Below are 18,901 nucleotides of genomic sequence, written 5' to 3'. Positions count from 1 at the left end.
AAAGATGAGATCAGAAGAATAATAAAAGGTCCTATCATGTAGTACCTTGTAGATCATCCTAAGGTCTTTTTACTTTTAGTGAGGTGGAAAGCCTTGGAAGGTTTTGAACAGATGAACAACGTAGTCTGACTTGAAGTTTGGCCTGCTGTGACCTCCTTATTGAGAATACAGTGTATATGTCGGGGTATGGTACAAAGGTAGGAGTAGAAGTAGAGAAATGGTGGCTATTCAATAATTCATGAGAAAGATGATGGGTGACTTGGGCTACAGTAGTAATAATGGAGATTGTGAGAAATGGTAGGATCCTGGCAGTATTTTGAGGAAATAGTCAGCAGGATTTAAGATAGATTAATTGGAAGAGACCTTTGGGCATGTAAGGACTGACTGATTGTGTCCCTTACTGAGATGGGCAAGTCTGCAAGGAACAGTTTGATGAGAGCTCACTTTTGGATTTGTTAAGTGTGAAATACAATTGGATATCCACATACAGAGAGATGGTATAGAGCTATAATAGTGGGTCATTAGTGAGAAAAGAGGTCTGAAGGCCAAACCCTAAGGTTTTCCTGTTTGAAGATGGTGGTGGGTACTTCTTCTCCAAAGAAGCTTTGGAGAGTTTTTGAACAGATGAACAACATAATCTGATTTTATGTTTGAAAAGGATCACTGGCTGCTAAGTGAAACCTAGAATGTAAAAGGCAAAAGGTGGTAGACCATTTAGGAGGCCAGCTATTTGCAGTTGATAAACTAGAGGTGGGTGTGTTAGACAAGGATAGGGGGAGTATTAGAATTCTAGATAGGTTTAAAAGTTAGTTGACAAGTTGGAGGTAGGGTATACACAGTAGCATTACCTGGCATTCTGTAAATTACATTAGAGATACATTCTGTATTTGCATAAAATTTTTGTTGATGGATCTTCATTTAGGTTATGTATTTAGACAACATTTGGACAGAGGAAGATAGCTGAGAGTCATGTTGTAGCAGTAATAAAATATTGGAGTGCCAAGCACATTGCTAGATAAGTAAAACAGGTATAGTCTGGGGGAAGCATTGAATAGAGCAGGTTTATTTCAACATTTTGACTGGCTGGGAATGGAAAGGGGAAAATGAGTGTACAGACTCTTTTTGGACTAGCATATGTTTGATGAGAAATTTTCAGAGTAAGTGAAAGTATCTCTCACATTGCCCTTATTATGAAATGGAAGTAAGTAGAGATTTCTAAAATTTGAAAGAAAAATGACTATTAACCTTTAAACATTTATTTTTCATTAGGTCCAAACTAAATGACATGATAGATGCTATTCCAAAAAGTAAGAAGAACAAGAGATGTCAGTTGCACTCCTTAGATACGCACAAACCAAAACCTTTGGGGTAAGTGGAATTAAATACCAAAGTGCTTCATCATTGTTAATATTATAAATGTAGATTATATTTAGTAGAAAGAGTAAATACCTTGCTAGTTTCAATTCATTAATTGGTTACACTCTAATATTTGTCAAAATAAGTATGTCCTCTGGTTCTGTAGGTCTTTCTGCATTGAAACCATATAGTGTCTCTGTAGTTTTGATTTTTAAAATTTTTTTCCTTACATTAAATATGTTTTAGGAGAACGAGATTGAGATTTTTGAGGGATTTTCTGTAACTAATATTAAGATTCTCAACATAGTGGTATCATTCTTTGATCAACAGTCATAATGTATAAATTATTTTTCCTATCTTGTTTTTATATCTCCCTAATAAATGCGTCAAGAATTTAAAAATGTGCCTTGTTATGGCACATACGACAGTTATGGCAGTATATATCTATGTAACTGATGTGCACTTTTTTTCATGGTGTTGGATGCTACCTCATCCAATGGTGCTTTCACCCCCTATCTCCAGGCATATTAGCACAGTTGTCTCTCACTAAATTCTTTGGGGTGGGATTGTTAAGGAGGAGACACAGAATTTGAAGGGAGTTTCTAAGAAGTAACTTTTTGTTTTGGAGAGAATGGGATGATATAAAATTCTGATTCTGAGTTAGTTTTTGAAGTTAAGTTTTTAATATCTCAGTATCATTGGTACTACTGTATAGACATTTTCCTCTCTAATATAAAGACCTGGATGGTCAGGTGATAGTAATGTTTATATAGTATATTAGGAGTTTTTTTTTTAATTGGTGCATTATAATAGTGGGATTTGTTATGCCACATTTGTACATGCATATGACATAATTTGATTAATTTTACTCCTCAGTAACTTTTATCCCCTCCTTCCTCTTCCTGATCTGTATTAGGTTTTTTTTTTTTTTCTCTCTCTATACTTGGAAATGAAAAGTTTTTAAATTTTTATCATGAAATCCATCATAAATTCAGAAGAGAAGACTATACAAGTAGTACCATATATTTCTTTTCTTTTTTGAAACATGGGCTCTCTGTGTAGTGTAGGTTGTTCTTACACTCATATGTTCAAGTGGTCCTCCCACCTCAGTTTCCCCAGTATAAGTAGAGACTGTACAAAGACTCCCCAACCCTTGTACCTTCACCCAGATTTAATAGTTACCAAACTCTACATTTGTTTCATTTATATACCTTTTCCTTTGCTGATGTATTTTAAAGGAAGTTCAAGGCATCATGGTACTCGGCTCTTACTATGTGCATTTCCAAATACATGGACATTTTCTTTTATAATCACAATGCCATTATAATACCCATGGAATTAACATTATGCAGTCAGTACTCAAGAGTTCCCTTAGTATTGTTAAGTGTCTTTTTGCTTTGGTTTGTTTGAATCAGTATCCATATAAGGACTACACATTGCATGCTATCTAAACATGGGAATATGCTAAAAGCAGCAAAGCTTTATATAGCCTAAAGTAGTTCCTAAGGATACTTGTTCTTTTACATATTTATCAATATCTTTAGAGAATTTTTGATTTTCTAAATGCAGAATTTTGTCAACGTTTTCTCATGTAGAGAGTGATCTTTTGACTGAAGGAACAGAGTAGTATAGGATAGTAAAAAGCCTGCTTTCTGCTTCTTTTTTTTTAAAATGCATATTATATTGGTTTTTGAACCTTAGGCTTTACACATGCTAGGCAAGTGCTGTACTGTTGAGCTACACTTTAGCCCCTTTATGCATATTCTTCATTGAGGAACTAAAAAGCAACAGGTACCCCATATCTTATACATCTGTACTCATTGCTGCCTTCCTTTAAAGACCAGTCTTTCCAGTTTTGCTTTGGATTTCATCTACTCTTTTGTTCTCCAGTGACTTTGCTTTGTCAGTTAATCTTTTATTTAATTGACATATAGCTGTTTTCCTATATTTTAGCTTATAAACAAAAAATCTCCACAGAATTCATATCCCCCTCTAGCTATATCCTCAATATATGGGAAGTCAGATGTTTTTGAAAGTTGTTTGCTAAGTATGGAATCAGTTGAATAGAATTAATTGATCTTAAGCAAAATCTCTCCACTCAGGTAGTTTTTTAGTTATTCTAACATGCTATGTGGATACCAGGCCATTGAGTGAGTATAGTCTCTTTAATCAAGTCACCCTCTCTACTTTGGTTGGTCACCATCATTTTATGTATTTTCATTGTTATACCTCCCTGATTTTTTTAATGCTTTCTCCAGGGAAAGTATAATATGACTCATTAGGTTTTAGCGTAATAAATGGCAACAATCTATGTCATCTTTTCTGAGAGTGTTCTCATATCCATGCAAGTAACCAGGTTATTGTCTATCTGGGAGTAAGTTTGAGATCTTAAAGAAAGGTTTAGTCCAGAGTTCTTGTATGTCTGTAGCTGAGGATTATCTTAGAGAATGATATGTAAAATCACCTGGAGAAAGAGTAGGTTAAGAGAAAAGAATATCAGGGAATTTGATTTAATGGTAGAAAAGAAGAAGCTAGTAAAGAAACTAGAGAAAGAGTGGCCAGAGCCAGGTGGGTTGGTACATATCTATGTACATCCTGGCCACTTGGGAGGCTGAGGCACGAGAGGAGACTGAGGCACAGGGGAGACTGAGGCAGGAGGATGTCAAGTTCAAGGCCAGTCCCAGAAATTTAGCAAGGCCCTGTCTCAAAATTAAATAAATAAATTAATTTAAAAGTGAAGGTATTGAGGATGTAGCTAAATGGTAGAGCATTCCAAGGTGGTCTGGTCAGCTGTGCTGAAATGATTCATTGAGGGCCCCAAAGTAGACACTGGATTTGGGAACTGATAAGAAGAGCAGTGGTTGAGTGAAAGCAGAGTCTATATTGGTGTAGGTGGAAAAGTGAATACACTGTGAGCTTGTGATGGATTAAGCTGTGAATGGAAAAGATAAGAATAGAACAAAGTAGAAAGAAGACTACTTTTTCTAAAAGTTTTATTTTATTTATTTATTTATTTTACAGGGGATTGAATCCAGGGTTGCTTAACCAATGAGCCATATCCTCACCCTTTTTATTTTGAGATAGGGTCTCACTAAGTTGCTTAGGGCCTCACTAACTTGATGAGGCTGGCTTTGAACTCATGATTCTCCTGCTCTCAGTCTTTTGAGTTGCTGGGATTCCTGGCATGTGCCACTATGCCTGGCTTGAAAGTTTGATCTTGAAGAATTGAATTCATAGGACACAATAGAGAGATTATGGCTAATTTCCTGATTTGAGCTGTTGTTCACGAAAACATAATTAGAAAAAGAGGAAATATTAGGGCTGTGAGTAGAAGGATTTAACATAGAAAGTAGAGCAGGAGTTGAGGTTTTTGTTGAACCTTGGCCTGAGCCCTTGTGAGGGAGTAGGGAGCTGAATTATTTGTGTGAACTTAGTTGGGCTGGGGGTTGAGAAATACCTATTTAGCTATATAAAGTAGTTTAAGTAAATACATATTCAGAGGTTTTTCTATCATAAGTATCTAGGCAATGAATTTCTAGAGCATTCCAAGGTGGTCTGGTCAGATGTGCTGAATGTGCTTCTGATTTAGGCTGGGGGTTGAGAAATAGGACTGTAACAAGTCCTGCAGAAGAGTTGCTAGTTGTTCAAGAAAAATCGATTCTCCTTAAGTGGAATATAAGACGTCCATTTCTCTTGGAATGCACACATGTGACAAAGCAAAGTTCATGACCAGATACTACATTGAAACCAGTGGGGGAGGGGGAGGGGAAATTTTAAGTCGATTTTAAAATAATTATCATATAGTACTAATTTAGACTATGTAAAGTATTCATCTTAGTATACCATCTTTATTTTAATAAGTGTAAAGCTTATTTACTATAATAAAATTAATCTATGACTTTCCCTCTAATTGTAAATATGAAAGTAGATACAAGTTTTGTTGTCATGGACTAGCTTTTTTAAAAAAATTCAATCACATTAAGTAGATTAAAACTTATTAGAATTTTCAATTTGTGGAAGGTTGATCCATGTTTATAGGTAAAAATATAATTTTTTCAGCCCTTTCATCTTTAGAACATACCAAGTATATTTGCTCATAAAATGCTTAAGTTTATAAACCAATTGCTATCTTGATGACTGTAAATATTGTTGTTAACTTATGTTAGGTAAACTATAGTCAAGCTCAAGTTTTTATATAAAGATGTGAGCACATATTTAAATAACATTTTAATATGATTAAGTATGTAATCATTATACAAATTTGTAAATGTACCTTACTAATACTTAAATATATTAATGAGTTCATGCTTTTAAGACTGTAGAAATTATTCCTTCAGATTATCTCAGTGTCACTAAGCTTTGTACTATACTGTACTACAGTGAAGGGAGCAGTAGCAGTGTCAGTTCAGAGAAGTTAAGTACAGATAAGAGAAGTAGTGAAGACCACAGGAAGGACAGCAAGTGTAGGATCATTTTCCATTATGGACCTTTCCAGGGAACAGCCAGGTAAAATCAAGCAATCCTTTATTCTGCCTTTTTTAACGTTTTACCCTTATGTATTCCTCCTTTTCACTAATATGTTTGTTCTTTCTGCAGAGGTTGTTGGATGGATGTATGGGAACTAATGTCCCAAGAATGCAGGGATGAAGTAGTTTTAATTGACTCTAGTTGTCTTTTAGAAACACTAGAAACATATCTGCGAAAACACAGGTAAGTCTAAAGGTCCTTGTGATATAGTGTGGAAGGTGCCTTAGCTGTCAGTCATCAAGAGTGGCCTGTCACTGCCCTCCTTTGTATGATAGCACTCCAGCCTTCCCTTTAATACCTAGCAGTAGGCGGAGCTTATTGTTAGGGTAGGCAGTTCTTTTATGAGATGACTTTAGTGTTAGCCTTGTTTGACCCAGTGTCTCCTTTTTTATACTTTTTATCTATTTGTTCTGGACCAGCCTTTCAAGAAACACAGATTGACTGAATCAAAGTATACTTAATCACTTGTTTTTATGATAAAATCATTTTATGATGGCATTTTCAAAATTAAAGTTAAGTTAGTACTTTTTACTTTGTAATATTTTGAAGTATTTCTCCTATAATTGTTTGCCAATACCTTTAAGTAGAGTTGGAATTCATGTGCTTCATGTACTATAAAAGTAACTTCAGATTTTTCTTTTTAGAATACTACTTTTACAAAGGAATTTTCTAAGTGTCATTAACATTTGGAAATTCGTAGGGAGGGAGAGTGCAGTAGGAAAGGAAACTGGTAAGGGAGCCATCTAGAGGTGGCATTCTTGGGGGGAGTTCTACTGTTATGAATTTGTCACATGTTGGGTTTGTGGTTATGTGTTCTTTGACTTTGGGACAGATACACACAATTACTTTGGGGCTACTTCTAAAAAACATAGGTAAATGCTTTTAACAACTGGTGTTATCAAGATTGGTGTTTGATATGGCAATGAGCTAATGACTTAACCTACATACTAAAGTTCATTTCTTTTTTCAGTTACAAACTTCCTTGTTTATTTGCTTTTTTCTTTGGTTATATTCCAAAGAGTAAAGCATACGTCAATTATTTGGAGCTGGGGGAAACTATATAGAGACATAAAACATACATCCTTCCTCTTTATATATGATTTGGTTTACCCAAAAGATAGCTTTTTGGTGGGTTGTGATAAGTTACTATTCAGAACTAATGTTTTAGAGTTTCCTGTATTTTGGGGCAGTGTTTTATATTCATAAGAAAGTAGAGTCTATTTTATAAATATCTTCAGGATGGAGAGAAAGTATGGTAAGAGAGTAAGGGAGATTGATTTGATTCTGAGTTCTATCCATTTTAACTTTCTACAGTTATTTTTCTTTGCCTGTTTTTTTTTTCTTCCTTAAGATAAAAATTATGGTATTAATCTTATAGAATTTATTATAGGATTAAGTTGAATTTGTCAGGATAGATGATACATAGTAAGGTTTACTTGGAATGGTATCTGACAATGTAGGAAGAATTATCAGTGAACGCTTGCATGCTGGATTTGCAGATCTTTATCATTCCTATTTCTAGTTCCTGTTTCAGGTACAGTTTGAGTTTTTGAGGTATAATCAGATATAATCATCACCATCATCATTTAGACATTTCAGAATGTCTAATATACTTTGTTGGCAGTATGTACTTTTTTTTAGAGCTTTATAATAAAGATTTAACAACACCATTTAGCTAGTTAAGTATTATGATAGTACATCATTAGAAATGAGGTGTTAGGAAACTGAACCCTCTGCTTTAAAAGTTTTAAAATTCATGGGCAATATTTCTTTTGCATATGGGAAAAATCACTTTCATTTCTGCTTCCATAATTTTTTTCTTTCTTTTTTTTTGGGGGGGGGGGATGTGTGTGTGTGAGGGATTAAACCCAGGGCCTCATGCATGCTAAGCACTCACTCTACCACTGAACTATGCCCCAAGTCCCATATAAACCCAGGGCCTTTTGATGTTGGATAAGCACTTGCTGCATACTTAATTATAGTTGTATAATCAAACCTATTAAACTATTCTGAGGATTTAAGGCAATAAGATAGGGGAGAAATATTTCAAGTTTTATTCTATTTGTTTACTTGACTAAAGTTACCATTTCTAACCTGAAAAATGCAGAAGTATTATTTTTTCTGTGTTCATTTTTCCTCACCGAAAGGAAAAATTTCCTTTTCTTTCTTTATAAAAGAACAAAAAGCATAAATTTACCCTCCTAACAAATTTTGTTGTTGTTGTGTTTTGTTGTTGGTACCTGGGATTGAACCCAGGGATGCTTAACCACTGAGCCATATCTCCAGCCCTTTTTTTTAAAACTTTGAGATAGGATCCAAATCTCTATTGTGAATACTGCTGCATATATTTCTTATGCCCAGGAGTGGGATTGCTGGATCATATGGTAGTTTTATTTTTGAGGAACCTCCATAGTGGTTTCCATGGTGCTCTACCATTTTGTATTCCCACCAATATTGTGCAGAGATTCTAATTTCTCTACATCCTTGCCAACACTTGTTATTTTTTGTTTTTTAATAGAACCCATTCTAATAGGTATGAGGTCTTTTCTAATTGTGGTTGACCATTTGTATATCATCTTTGGAGAAATGTCTGTTCAATTCATTTATCTTTTTTTTTCCCCCTCATTGCTGAGGATTAAACCCCAAAACTAGGACTTCTAGTACTATAGGGTTGCTAGAGCAGTGCTCTGCCATTATGATTTATCAGGTTATTTGATTTTTGTTGTTTTTACTGAATTGTGAGAGTTATATATTAACCCCTTATCCAATATATGGTTTGCAAATATTTCTCCCATTCCGTGGTTGTCTTTTCACACTGCTGATTGGTTCCTTTCTTATACAAAGTCTTTTTTTGTTGTTGAAGTGGTTTTGGGGATTGAACCCAGGAATTCCTGCATGTTAGGCAAGTACTCTGCCAATAAGCTATATTCCTAACAATAAGCTGTATTCCTAACCTTTATTTATTTAATATTTGTGGCACTGGGGATTGAATCCAGGGCCTTGTGCATGCTGTGCAAAAACACTACCACTGAGCTATATTCCCAGCCCTTTTTATTTTTGAGACGGGGTTTCTTTAAGTTGCCTAGGCTGACCTGAAACTTGCAGTACTCTTTCTTTAGCATTTAGGAGTAGCTTGGATTACTGACCATATGCCTGCCACCACTCCCAGCTGTGCAAAAATTTTAAAGTTTGAGGAAATCCCTATTGTCTTGTGTCAATTACCTCTGCTTTTGGTGTCATATACAAGAAATCATTGCCCTATGTAATATGCTAAGACTGGCCTTGAACTTGCAATCCTCCTGCCTCTATCTCCTAAGTCACTGGTATTATAGGTGTGTGCCACTGCACCTATATTCATTTTTAAAGTGTTAGGTAAATAAAATGATTTAATGTTGCTTGTCAGCATTATTGCCTCTGTTTATCCAGGGGGGCCTCTAATTTAACCTGTATACATTTAAAGAAGCACAGTTATCCACTATCAGGTCAGAAAGACATATGCACCAAAGTAATGTGTGGCAATTATAAGACTAAATACTGTAGTAAGAAGCATAAATCAGAAATAATAGCAGACTGGCAAGGTAGTGTGTACCTGTACTCTTAGCTATTCCTCGCTACTCAGGAGGCTGAGGCAGAAGGATCACTTTGAGTTCAGGTGTTTGGCGACAGCCTGGGCAATGTAACAAAACCCTGTTTCCTTCTTAAAAAATCCTGGGCAGGTGGCACATGCCTCTAATCCCATCAATTCAGTAGGGTGAGGCAAGAGGATCACAAGTTCCCAGCCTCAGCAACTTAGTAAAGACCCTGTCTCAAAATAAAAATTGAAAAGGACTGGGGATGTAGCTCAGTGGTAAATACCTCTGGGTTCAACCCCCATTACCTACACCCTTCCCACAAAAGAAAAGAACAAAACAGAAATAATAGGAATTCAGAGCAAAACGGAGAATTCATTTTCAAACGGAGAAACAACACTTTAATAAACAACAAAATAATATTTAGAAATATTATTTTGGTGTGAGAAATGCATTAGCACCAGGAAGAGTGGAATCAAGGAAGCCAGTTAAGCTTTTTATTTTTATTTTACTGTTTTCTTTCTTCTTGTTCAACTTTTAAAACCAGGGCTGAGGGAATCGAAAAGAAGGGACTTACAAGAGATGTAGAAAAGACAGAATGAATGTTAATTGACTCCACCCTTAATTGGCGGACTTGGGGGAGAATTTAGAATTAACTGAGGTTTTTCTAGACTGGTTGACTTTTAAGAGGGATCAAGAGAGAACACAGAACAGACAGTATTTCCTATCTCTGCTGTCTCACTATTTTCAATATGGGTTTGGCCTTCAGGCAAGAACAGAGACTTGAACACAGCTATAGTGTCATGAGTCATTATAGACATGTTGGCTAAAGTCATGGGAGTTGTTGAGTTCACTTGGAAGATGAATTTAAGTCAAAAAGATCAAAATTTCCTAGTTCTATCACAGCTGTTCTTAGAGAGCCAGTTAGTAATATTGTGAGCCTGATTTCTTTCTTTCTTTTTTTTTTTTTTTAATTAAACCAAGTTCTTGTTTCAGGAATTCAAAGATGAAGAAACCAGGCTTTATTGTTTTATTTCTGATTGATAAATGTGAAAACATTCTTTCTCCTCTAAATTGACATAATTCTTCTGTACTTTTGATACATTATATACACTTAAGTTTAAACACGTTTCTGTGTATATGTTCTCTATATTATGTCTGTGTATGGAGATATATACATTTTTGGAAGAAATAATTTGACATTTTGGAAATTATAAGTAAAATTTGAAATGCCTGTAACACTTTGTCATTCTTCTCTCCATCCCTAGCCTCACCTCCAAATGCTTAACTAGTGATGTGCTTAAATGTTGTAATAAAAATTTATATCAAAGTTTATTGGCAGAAGATAACTAATTATTTTAAGAGATGGGAAGAAGAGAGAACTTGGCTAAGAGTCATTGGTTTGTTGCCTCTGTTGTTTTATTTCTGATCTGTACAAATAGCCCTTGAAAGAGAGATATGCTAGCCCTTGGTAACTAATACATTTTGGGCATGTATTTTATGAAATAATAAGTAAATATCTGCCTCATTCTTTTAGGCGATGTGCTTCTTTACTTTAAAAAAAAATCACTACCAAATGACAATCTAGCTATATTCATGTAATCCCAAATTTGTGTTTATCTTACATGTATATGTTTTTGTTTTGTTTTGTTTGTTTGGTTTTTGGGATGGGATCTTGCTATGTTGCCCAGGCTGGCCTAGAATTCCTGGACTCAAACGATCTTCCTGCTTAGCCTCCTGAGTAGTTGGGACTACAGGCATGTGCCAGTGTGCTCAGCCGTGTGTATGTTTTTAATGTGTGTATGGAGGCTTTTTTATATCTGGGAGGGGAGTGCCATCATCTAGTATACTGTTATATGCTGCATGAAATAATTACATAGCCAATTCTTAATTTCGAGGTTTTTATTTTCAACAGGTTTTGCACTGATTGCAAAAATAAAGTCCTTCGCGCATACAATATCCTTATTGGTGAGCTTGATTGCAGCAAAGAAAAGGGCTACTGTGCTGCACTTTATGAAGGCTTGCGGTGCTGTCCACATGAGCGACACATACATGTTTGCTGTGAAACAGACTTCATTGCTCATCTTTTGGGTCGTGCCGAGCCAGAGTTCGCAGGAGGGTATGAGTATGTAGTTTGCTAGAATGGGTTATCTAGCGCTTTGCTTCATTTTATTACTAAGTTTATTTCCCTCATCTTCTGCCTCAGTACATATATGTATGAAGTATGCCTATATTGATTGTGCTTTCTTAATTGATTGAGTGAAAGTATGGAAAAACTGTGGTGTGTGGTTTAGTCCTCTGCTCCTTGCTTGAAGGGAAGGGAGGCAGCCCCCCCCTCCGCTTCTTTTGGCTATCATTATTATAAATTATCATTTTCACTTGAAAATGATTAGAAGGATTTTTTTCTTCATGCATTATCATGTTTAGATTTTATTCACTTGTTTAGGTTTTATTCACTATGGTGTTTGCATAGAAGTAAGATCTTTTCAGCAGGGGGTTAAGAAATGCTTTATTGAATGTAATTCATGAACTGTGTACTTTATATTATTGTTAAATTATATAAGGTTCTTATATGTTAGGTTCTAACATGTCATATCTGACTTTGTTGTGAAAATAAAATCAGAAGAACTTGTTCATAGCATAAATCAAATCCTTTGTGTGGTTTATATCTGTGGTCTAGGAAACCTCATTTGAGTGCCTACTTTCAACCAGGCATTTTAGAATTCAGAGACCTCTTTTATCACTGTAGTACTATGAACACTCTATTGAGACTAGCCTAGAGGGTTTTTTTTTTTTTTTTTGCCCTTGATTAAATCACCTTGGCATTGCCTTTCTCTATTCTCCTACAAAACCAACTAACCAACCAAACAACAAATAGGCATTTTTACTACAATTGGAACGTGAAAGGAACTGTCATGTCTACTGTGAAGTAGACACTCACATGACTTCTCTGTGCCCTAAAACTCATCTCTTTAGAGCCAGTTCCTGAATTACTATTTTTAGCAATATTATGATTGTGTTCTACTTGTATATATATTTCTTGTTGGTTACATTCTTGCGTGCTTGTGTATTTATGTTTATATTGAATTTAAACATGTAACTGTCTTGTTATTTGGTAGATTTTGTTTAAATCTAAACTTGAAGATGTATTATTCATCTCTTATTATTTTAGTTAAGGGTGTTAGGAATTAATGTGTGATTTATTCTCCTTTTTAGGCGAAGAGAAAGGCATGCTAAGACAATAGATATAGCTCAAGAAGAAGTTCTAACTTGCTTGGGAATTCATCTTTATGAAAGATTGCATCGAATCTGGCAAAAATTACGGGCAGAAGAACAGACATGGCAGATGCTTTTCTATCTTGGTGTTGATGCTTTACGCAAAAGCTTTGAGGTAAAAACAGTAGACTGCCAGGTGTGCCTTCCTATAATCCCAGCAACTCATGAGGCTGAGACAGGAAAACTGCAAGTTTAAAATCAGCCTCAGTGGCTGAGGTTGTGGCTCAGCGGTAGAGTGCTCGCCTCGCATGTGGGGAGGCCCTGGGTTCGATCCTCAGTACCACATAAAAATAAATAAGTATATTGTGTCCAACTACAACTAAAAAATTAATATTTTTTTTAAAAAAAAGCCCAGCTTCAGCAATTTAATGCAGCCCTAAGCAACTTAGTGAGACCCTGTTGCTAAATAAAATATTAAAAAGGCCTGGGATGTGGCTCAGTGGTTAAGAGCTCCTGGGTTTAATCCCTTGTACCAAAAAATAAAATAAAGGAATAGTAGGCTGCTTCCATGTCCAAGAGTGCTCAGTCAAGTTACTGGATTGAAAATTAATTAATTGAATCTTAATTAATCTTAATCTTAAATCACTTGTGCCTCAGAGCTTTGATCCACTTCTGAAGTTTCTTGGCGTTGAATAGAGAGGGGCCCTAGGGAACTGCAATTTAGAAGTTTGTAGATTTTTCTTTATTTTTTTAATCCAGTTATTTCACCAGCCTTGGTTTTTGGACTTTCTTAGAGTTAGAAACTGAAGTGGCTGATTAAAAAGATGCTACTATGAAAAATAACTAATGAAAAGTTAAGAACAACAAATAGTAAGCAACAAAATTAGAAACCTTTAATGAGTTCCAGTTTGTCTGATGTCCAGTTGTTTGAAATAAATGGAATATGCATGCCATGATGCAACTTTTAGGGACTGAAGGTATAGTTCATATAGTTCACTGGTGGACTGTTTGCCTGGCATGCACAAGGCCCTGGGTTTGATCTCCAGTACCACACACAAAATAAATATTTTTGGAAGCATACTGAAGGCTTTTTATAATGCTACTCTTGAATTTAGTACTTGTGTTTGGTAATGTTTTTTTTAATACAACATACGTATTTGGCTAGCAAATATTTTGTATATGCCAAAGCATAGTTGTAGCGTTTTAACTGGCTCACTAGTTCCTTTTGAGAATGGATGGAAACAATTCCACAAGCCCATGAACTTTGAAGCACCCTGTTCTGGAGAGTTTGAGATTCATACTAATTTTCGTGCAACAGATTTTTAGTTCTTTTTCTCTGAATGTTTGGTGTCTTAAGAGATTAGATCATCTAATTAGGTTAAATACTCTTTTCTTTGTGTAAAGAAATGAACTATTATTCATTCTACATCATTGAAATTCTGAAATTTAAAAGTAAGAGATTGCTGGTTTGGAATAGGAGTTTATGTTAAGTATAACTTCCCAAGAGGGATTAGTCGTACATTGACTTTCTGAATGGTTTTTTAAGACTGTCATTATTTAAAATATTAAAACAAGGCCAAGGCCCTGTGTTTGATCCCTACCACTGCAAAAGGGAAAAACAATGGTACTAAAGTTTAAAATTCTTTATGGAAACTGGTAAAATTGCAGCATGAAATATTATTTGTATGTGTGTGATATTGAAATTTAACAAATGGGAATTCCCATGGAATAATGAAGTTATGATCAATATTTACTCTCAAATTATTTTTATAATAGATGACTGTGGAAAAAGTACAGGGTATTAGCCGCTTGGAACAACTCTGTGAGGAATTTTCAGAAGAGGAACGAGTAAGAGAACTCAAGCAAGAAAAGAAACGCCAAAAACGGAAGAATAGACGAAAAAATAAGTGTGTATGTGATATTCCTACTCCTTTACAAACAGCAGATGAAAAGGAAGTAAGCCCAGAGAAGGTAGTATTCTTTAGTACCAATTCATATGTGTATAGATATTGCTTTGGATAGAAGTATTGTTTTTTTGCTAGATTTGGGCATTTTTAAATTTTTTAATACTGGGCATTGAATCCAGGAGCACTTTACCACTGACTGTCCCCAGTCCTTTGTATTTTTTATTTTGAGACAGGGTATTGATAAATTGCTGAGGCTGGCTTCGAACTTGTGATCCTCCTGCCTCAGCCTCCCAACTCACAGGGATTACAGATGTACGCCACCATCCCTGGCTAGATTTGGACATTTTTTACTGTGCTTTTCCAGATGTGAGCTCCTGCAGATGGTGTGTTGGCTTTTTCTGTGTAAGCCAAATTTTTAATGTGTTGCATTTGTTTTATACAATGTTGAATAGTTATCTCTTTACCTGACTTTACTGTGCTGTTAGATCAAAGTCAAAATGTTGAATGTTAGCTCTGTGTATGATCTAGAGCAGTTCTCAACTTTTTGGTCACAAGATCCCTTTATAGTCTTAAAAATTAAGGTACTCAAAGAGCTTTTTAAAAAATACTTAATAATACTTACTGAATTAGAAAGTAAAACAGAAATTTTAAGTTATTTATTAATTTAGAAACCATAATCCTTGCTAGGGTAGTAGCACTTGCCTCTAATCCCAGTGACTAGGGAGACTGAGGCAGGAGGGCCACAAGTTTGAGGCCAGCCTGGGCAACTTATTAAGTCATTGTCTGTAATTAAATTAAAAATTTGAAAAAGATGCTGGGAATGTAGCCCGGTGGTAGAGTGCCCCTGGGTTCAATCCCTAGTACAACAAAAAACCATAAGCCCATTGTATGTTAATCAATTGACTTTTTTTTTTTTAATAGCTATTTGGGGGGAAAAAAGAATATTCTTATATTTTTGCAAATATCTTCAATGCAAATATCTTTAGAAGGATCAGTTAAGTTGTTTTATCTGCCTCTGCATTCACTTGGTTTGTGTTGTTAGCCTGGTTGGAAGCATGTGAATCAAGTCTGGTCTCACACAGACATATGTGTATGATAGGAAATAGGAGGATTATTTTACTATAGCTTTTTCATATAGTTGAATATATTCTTTGATACTTCAACTCAAGAAGTATTCGTTTCTGAAAGATTAGTTGTAATGTGGATTGGACATTTTATAAATGCCCTTTAAAACATATTCTTTTATTTTTTTGTGTGGTTCTAGGTATTGAACCTTGTGCATGCTCAGCAAGTCCTTTACCACTGAGTTACATCCCCAGCCTTCATAATCTGTTAAATTAAAATCTTTTGGACTGTGTTACACTTTGAATAGGTCTTTTACTCATGCATGTAATGTGCATTGGAATTCATTTGAAAGATACTGGTTCATTGAGTTATACAGACCATCCAGATACTGACATTTCATTACATAATGTTGGATAATCACATATATTAAAAATCACTACTTACCTCATTAGATAAGTGTTTAAGTAGTAGAGCTGTGTGGGGTGCACATCTGTAGCCTTAGCTGCTTGGAGGCTGAATTGAGATCATGGGAGCCCACAAATTTGAGACTATCCTATAGGAAACATGCTAAGACCCCATCTCAAAAGAGAAAAATAGACCTGTAATCCCAGTGGCTCAGGAGGCTGAGACAGGAGGATTGCGAGTACAAAACCAGCTTCAGCAAAAGCAAGGCGCTAAGCAACTCGGATTCTAAATAAAATACAAAGTAGGGCTGAGTCTCAGTGGTCGAGTGCTCCTGAGTTCAATCACCAGTACTCCTCCCCACACCCCCCACCACACACACACACAAAAAAAGAGAAATCTTTGTATTAGGAAGCTTCAAGTTTACAACATTATATGCAGATTTTTAAATTTCTGACAATTATTTCAAAGGCTAAAATTTATCATTGACAATAATAGACCCTTCATTGTTTTCCTTGAAGTAACAGACTTCATTCATTTTCAAGGAAATACCTGCTAAATATCCAAGTCTGAATAACCATAGTTCTCTCAGTCATTCTTTCAAGTGAAACTGAGGTTCCAGGAAAGAAGCAACTAGTTTAGCTTGCAGCTCAGTTGCACAAATATCTTTCCTTGAGGTAGCCATTGTACTTTGGTATGCAACATAAGTGCTTTAAGCATACTTTTCATCGGTCATGTAGAGTGTATAAAAGACCTCTGTTCATAGTTGATATCTAATAAAATGAATATTTTTACTGCTTCATCAAAGACATTCATAAGGTGGTGTAGTGGCACATGCCTGTAACCCCAGCTACTCAGAAGGTTGATGCATGAGGATTAAAAATTCAAGGCCTATCTTAGCAACTTAGTGAGATCCTGTCTCAGAATTTAAAAAATGACTTTGGGATTTAGCTTAGTGGTTGGGTCCTTGCCTAGCATGTGGTAGGTCCTGGGCTCAATCCCCAGTGATGGGGGGAGAAAAAAAAACCATAAATGAAATATCTTTTATTTATTTTTGCTGCAAGTACATGACAAGTGAAGAATATGATGACTTTTAGTGTACTTTTTAGTACACCACTGCTTTGGTGTACTGACACCAAAAGTATAAGTGTTAATATGTCAGTATAAGTGTTAATATAGTGAAAATGCAAATAGTATCTAAGTATTAATAATAAAAATAGTTTTGACCTAGGGAACCGCCCTCAGGTCAGTAGACCACATTTTGAGATAGCTGCTATCCTAAATTTGCTTGGTACTATTAACTCTTAACTTATTCTCTGATAGTTTACTGTCTTGAAGTGGCTTGATTATTTTTCATGAGAAGAATATTTTCAATTGGTAACTTTGTAACTCCTAATTAGTAAAAGAAATTGAAATGTAGCCATTATGGAGATTAATCTTTTTACCGTCTCTTAATGTTCATACTTAAAGGAAGCAGACTTCATAGAAAATAGCTGCAAAGCCTGTGGCAGCACTGAAGATGGTAATAGTTGTGTAGAAGTAATTGTTACCAACGAAAATACATCATGTACCTGTCCTAGCAGTGGCAATCTTTTGGGGTCCCCTAAAATAAAAAAAGGTAAGTAAATAATTTATTTTTAAAATTTAACTCTTGCTGGGCACAGTGGCACATGTCTGTAATCCTGGTGACTCACGAGGCTGAAGCAGGAGGATCGAAAATTCAAGGCCAGCCTAGGCAATTTACTGAGGCCCTAAACAACTCAGTGAGATCCTGTCTCAAAATAAAATACAAAAAAAAAAAGGGGCTAGGGGTGTGGCTCAATGGCTGAGTGCCCCTTGATTCAACCTTGATTCAATCCTGGTAGTGCCCCCTTCTCCCCCTGCCCAGCCCCCCCCAAGAAAAAAATCTACCGAGTTTGTTCTTTCTTTTAAATATAAGAGTTTGCTGGATGTGGTGGTGCACATGCTTGTACTCTCACCTACTTGGGAGGCCTAGGCAGGAGGATCACAAGTTCAAGAACAGCCTGGGCAACTTAGCAAGACCTATTTCAAAATAAAAATAAAAAGGACTAGGGATGTAGCTCAGTATAGAGCACTCCTGGGTTCAACCCCTAATACCACCAAAAAATATTTTTAAATGTAAGAATTTTTTAAAAGAAATATTTTTAAATTATAGATGGACACAGTACCTTTATTTATGTTTATGTGGTGTTGAGGATGGAACCCAGTGCCTTACATGCGCTAGGCTAGCTTCCTACCACTGAGCTACAACCCCGACCCTAAATATAAGAACTTTTTAGAGATTTTGGAATCCAGAATTTAAAAATTGCTTTATAGCCATGTATAGTGGTGCATGCCTATAATTCCAGGTGCTCAGGAGGCTGAGGTAGGAGGATTGCAAGTTCGAGGCTAGCCTCAGCAGTTTATTTATTTATTTTTTTTAAGATAGAGTGAGAGAGGGAGGGAGAGAGAGAGAGAGAGAGAATTTTTAATATTTATTTTTTAGTTCTCGGCGGACACAACATCTTTGTTTGTATGTGGTGCTGAGGATCGAACCCGGGCCGCACGCATGCCAGGCGAGTGCGCTACTGCTTGAGCCACATCCCCAGCCCCTGCCTCAGCAGTTTAGAGAGGCCCTAAGCAACTTAATAAGACCTGTCTCAAAATTTAAAACAACAAGAAAAAAATTGCTTTATATTCTTGCTGAAAGCATATACTTTATTCAGATGCTTAATATTTCTTTTCTCTTTGTTCTTTAATTTGTTATTGTTTGACACAAGCACAAAGCTGTAAATCCCTAATCACATTTTCATTTATTCACTCATTTTCAATATACCACCAATTTTGAAGATCTTCTGT

General features: G+C 35.7%; 1 protein-coding gene across 5 annotated transcripts in view; it reads left to right on the top strand.

The window, feature by feature from the left end:
* Positions 1-18,901, top strand: part of Ggnbp2 (gametogenetin binding protein 2) — a 34,418-nt gene that overhangs the window by 12,237 nt on the left and 3,280 nt on the right. Inside the window, exons 5-11 of one of the 5 annotated variants that reach the window (XM_027950280.2) lie at positions 1,270-1,368; positions 5,737-5,862; positions 5,953-6,066; positions 11,368-11,571; positions 12,669-12,843; positions 14,445-14,639; positions 17,513-17,660. In XM_027950280.2, coding sequence (XP_027806081.2) covers positions 1,270-1,368; positions 5,737-5,862; positions 5,953-6,066; positions 11,368-11,571; positions 12,669-12,843; positions 14,445-14,639; positions 17,513-17,660 — 1,061 coding nt within the window. Of the gene's footprint in view, positions 1-1,269; positions 1,369-5,736; positions 5,863-5,952; positions 6,067-11,367; positions 11,578-12,668; positions 12,844-14,444; positions 14,640-17,512; positions 17,661-18,901 lie in introns of all 5 variants that reach the window. The other 4 variants (XM_071603650.1, XM_027950278.2, XM_027950282.2 and 1 more) reach the window with 4 other exon arrangements.

Source organism: Marmota flaviventris, chromosome 17, assembly GCF_047511675.1.
Source record: "Marmota flaviventris isolate mMarFla1 chromosome 17, mMarFla1.hap1, whole genome shotgun sequence".
Classification (NCBI taxonomy): Eukaryota; Metazoa; Chordata; class Mammalia; order Rodentia; family Sciuridae; genus Marmota; species Marmota flaviventris.
This window is presented reverse-complemented; position numbering and strand designations above follow the sequence as displayed.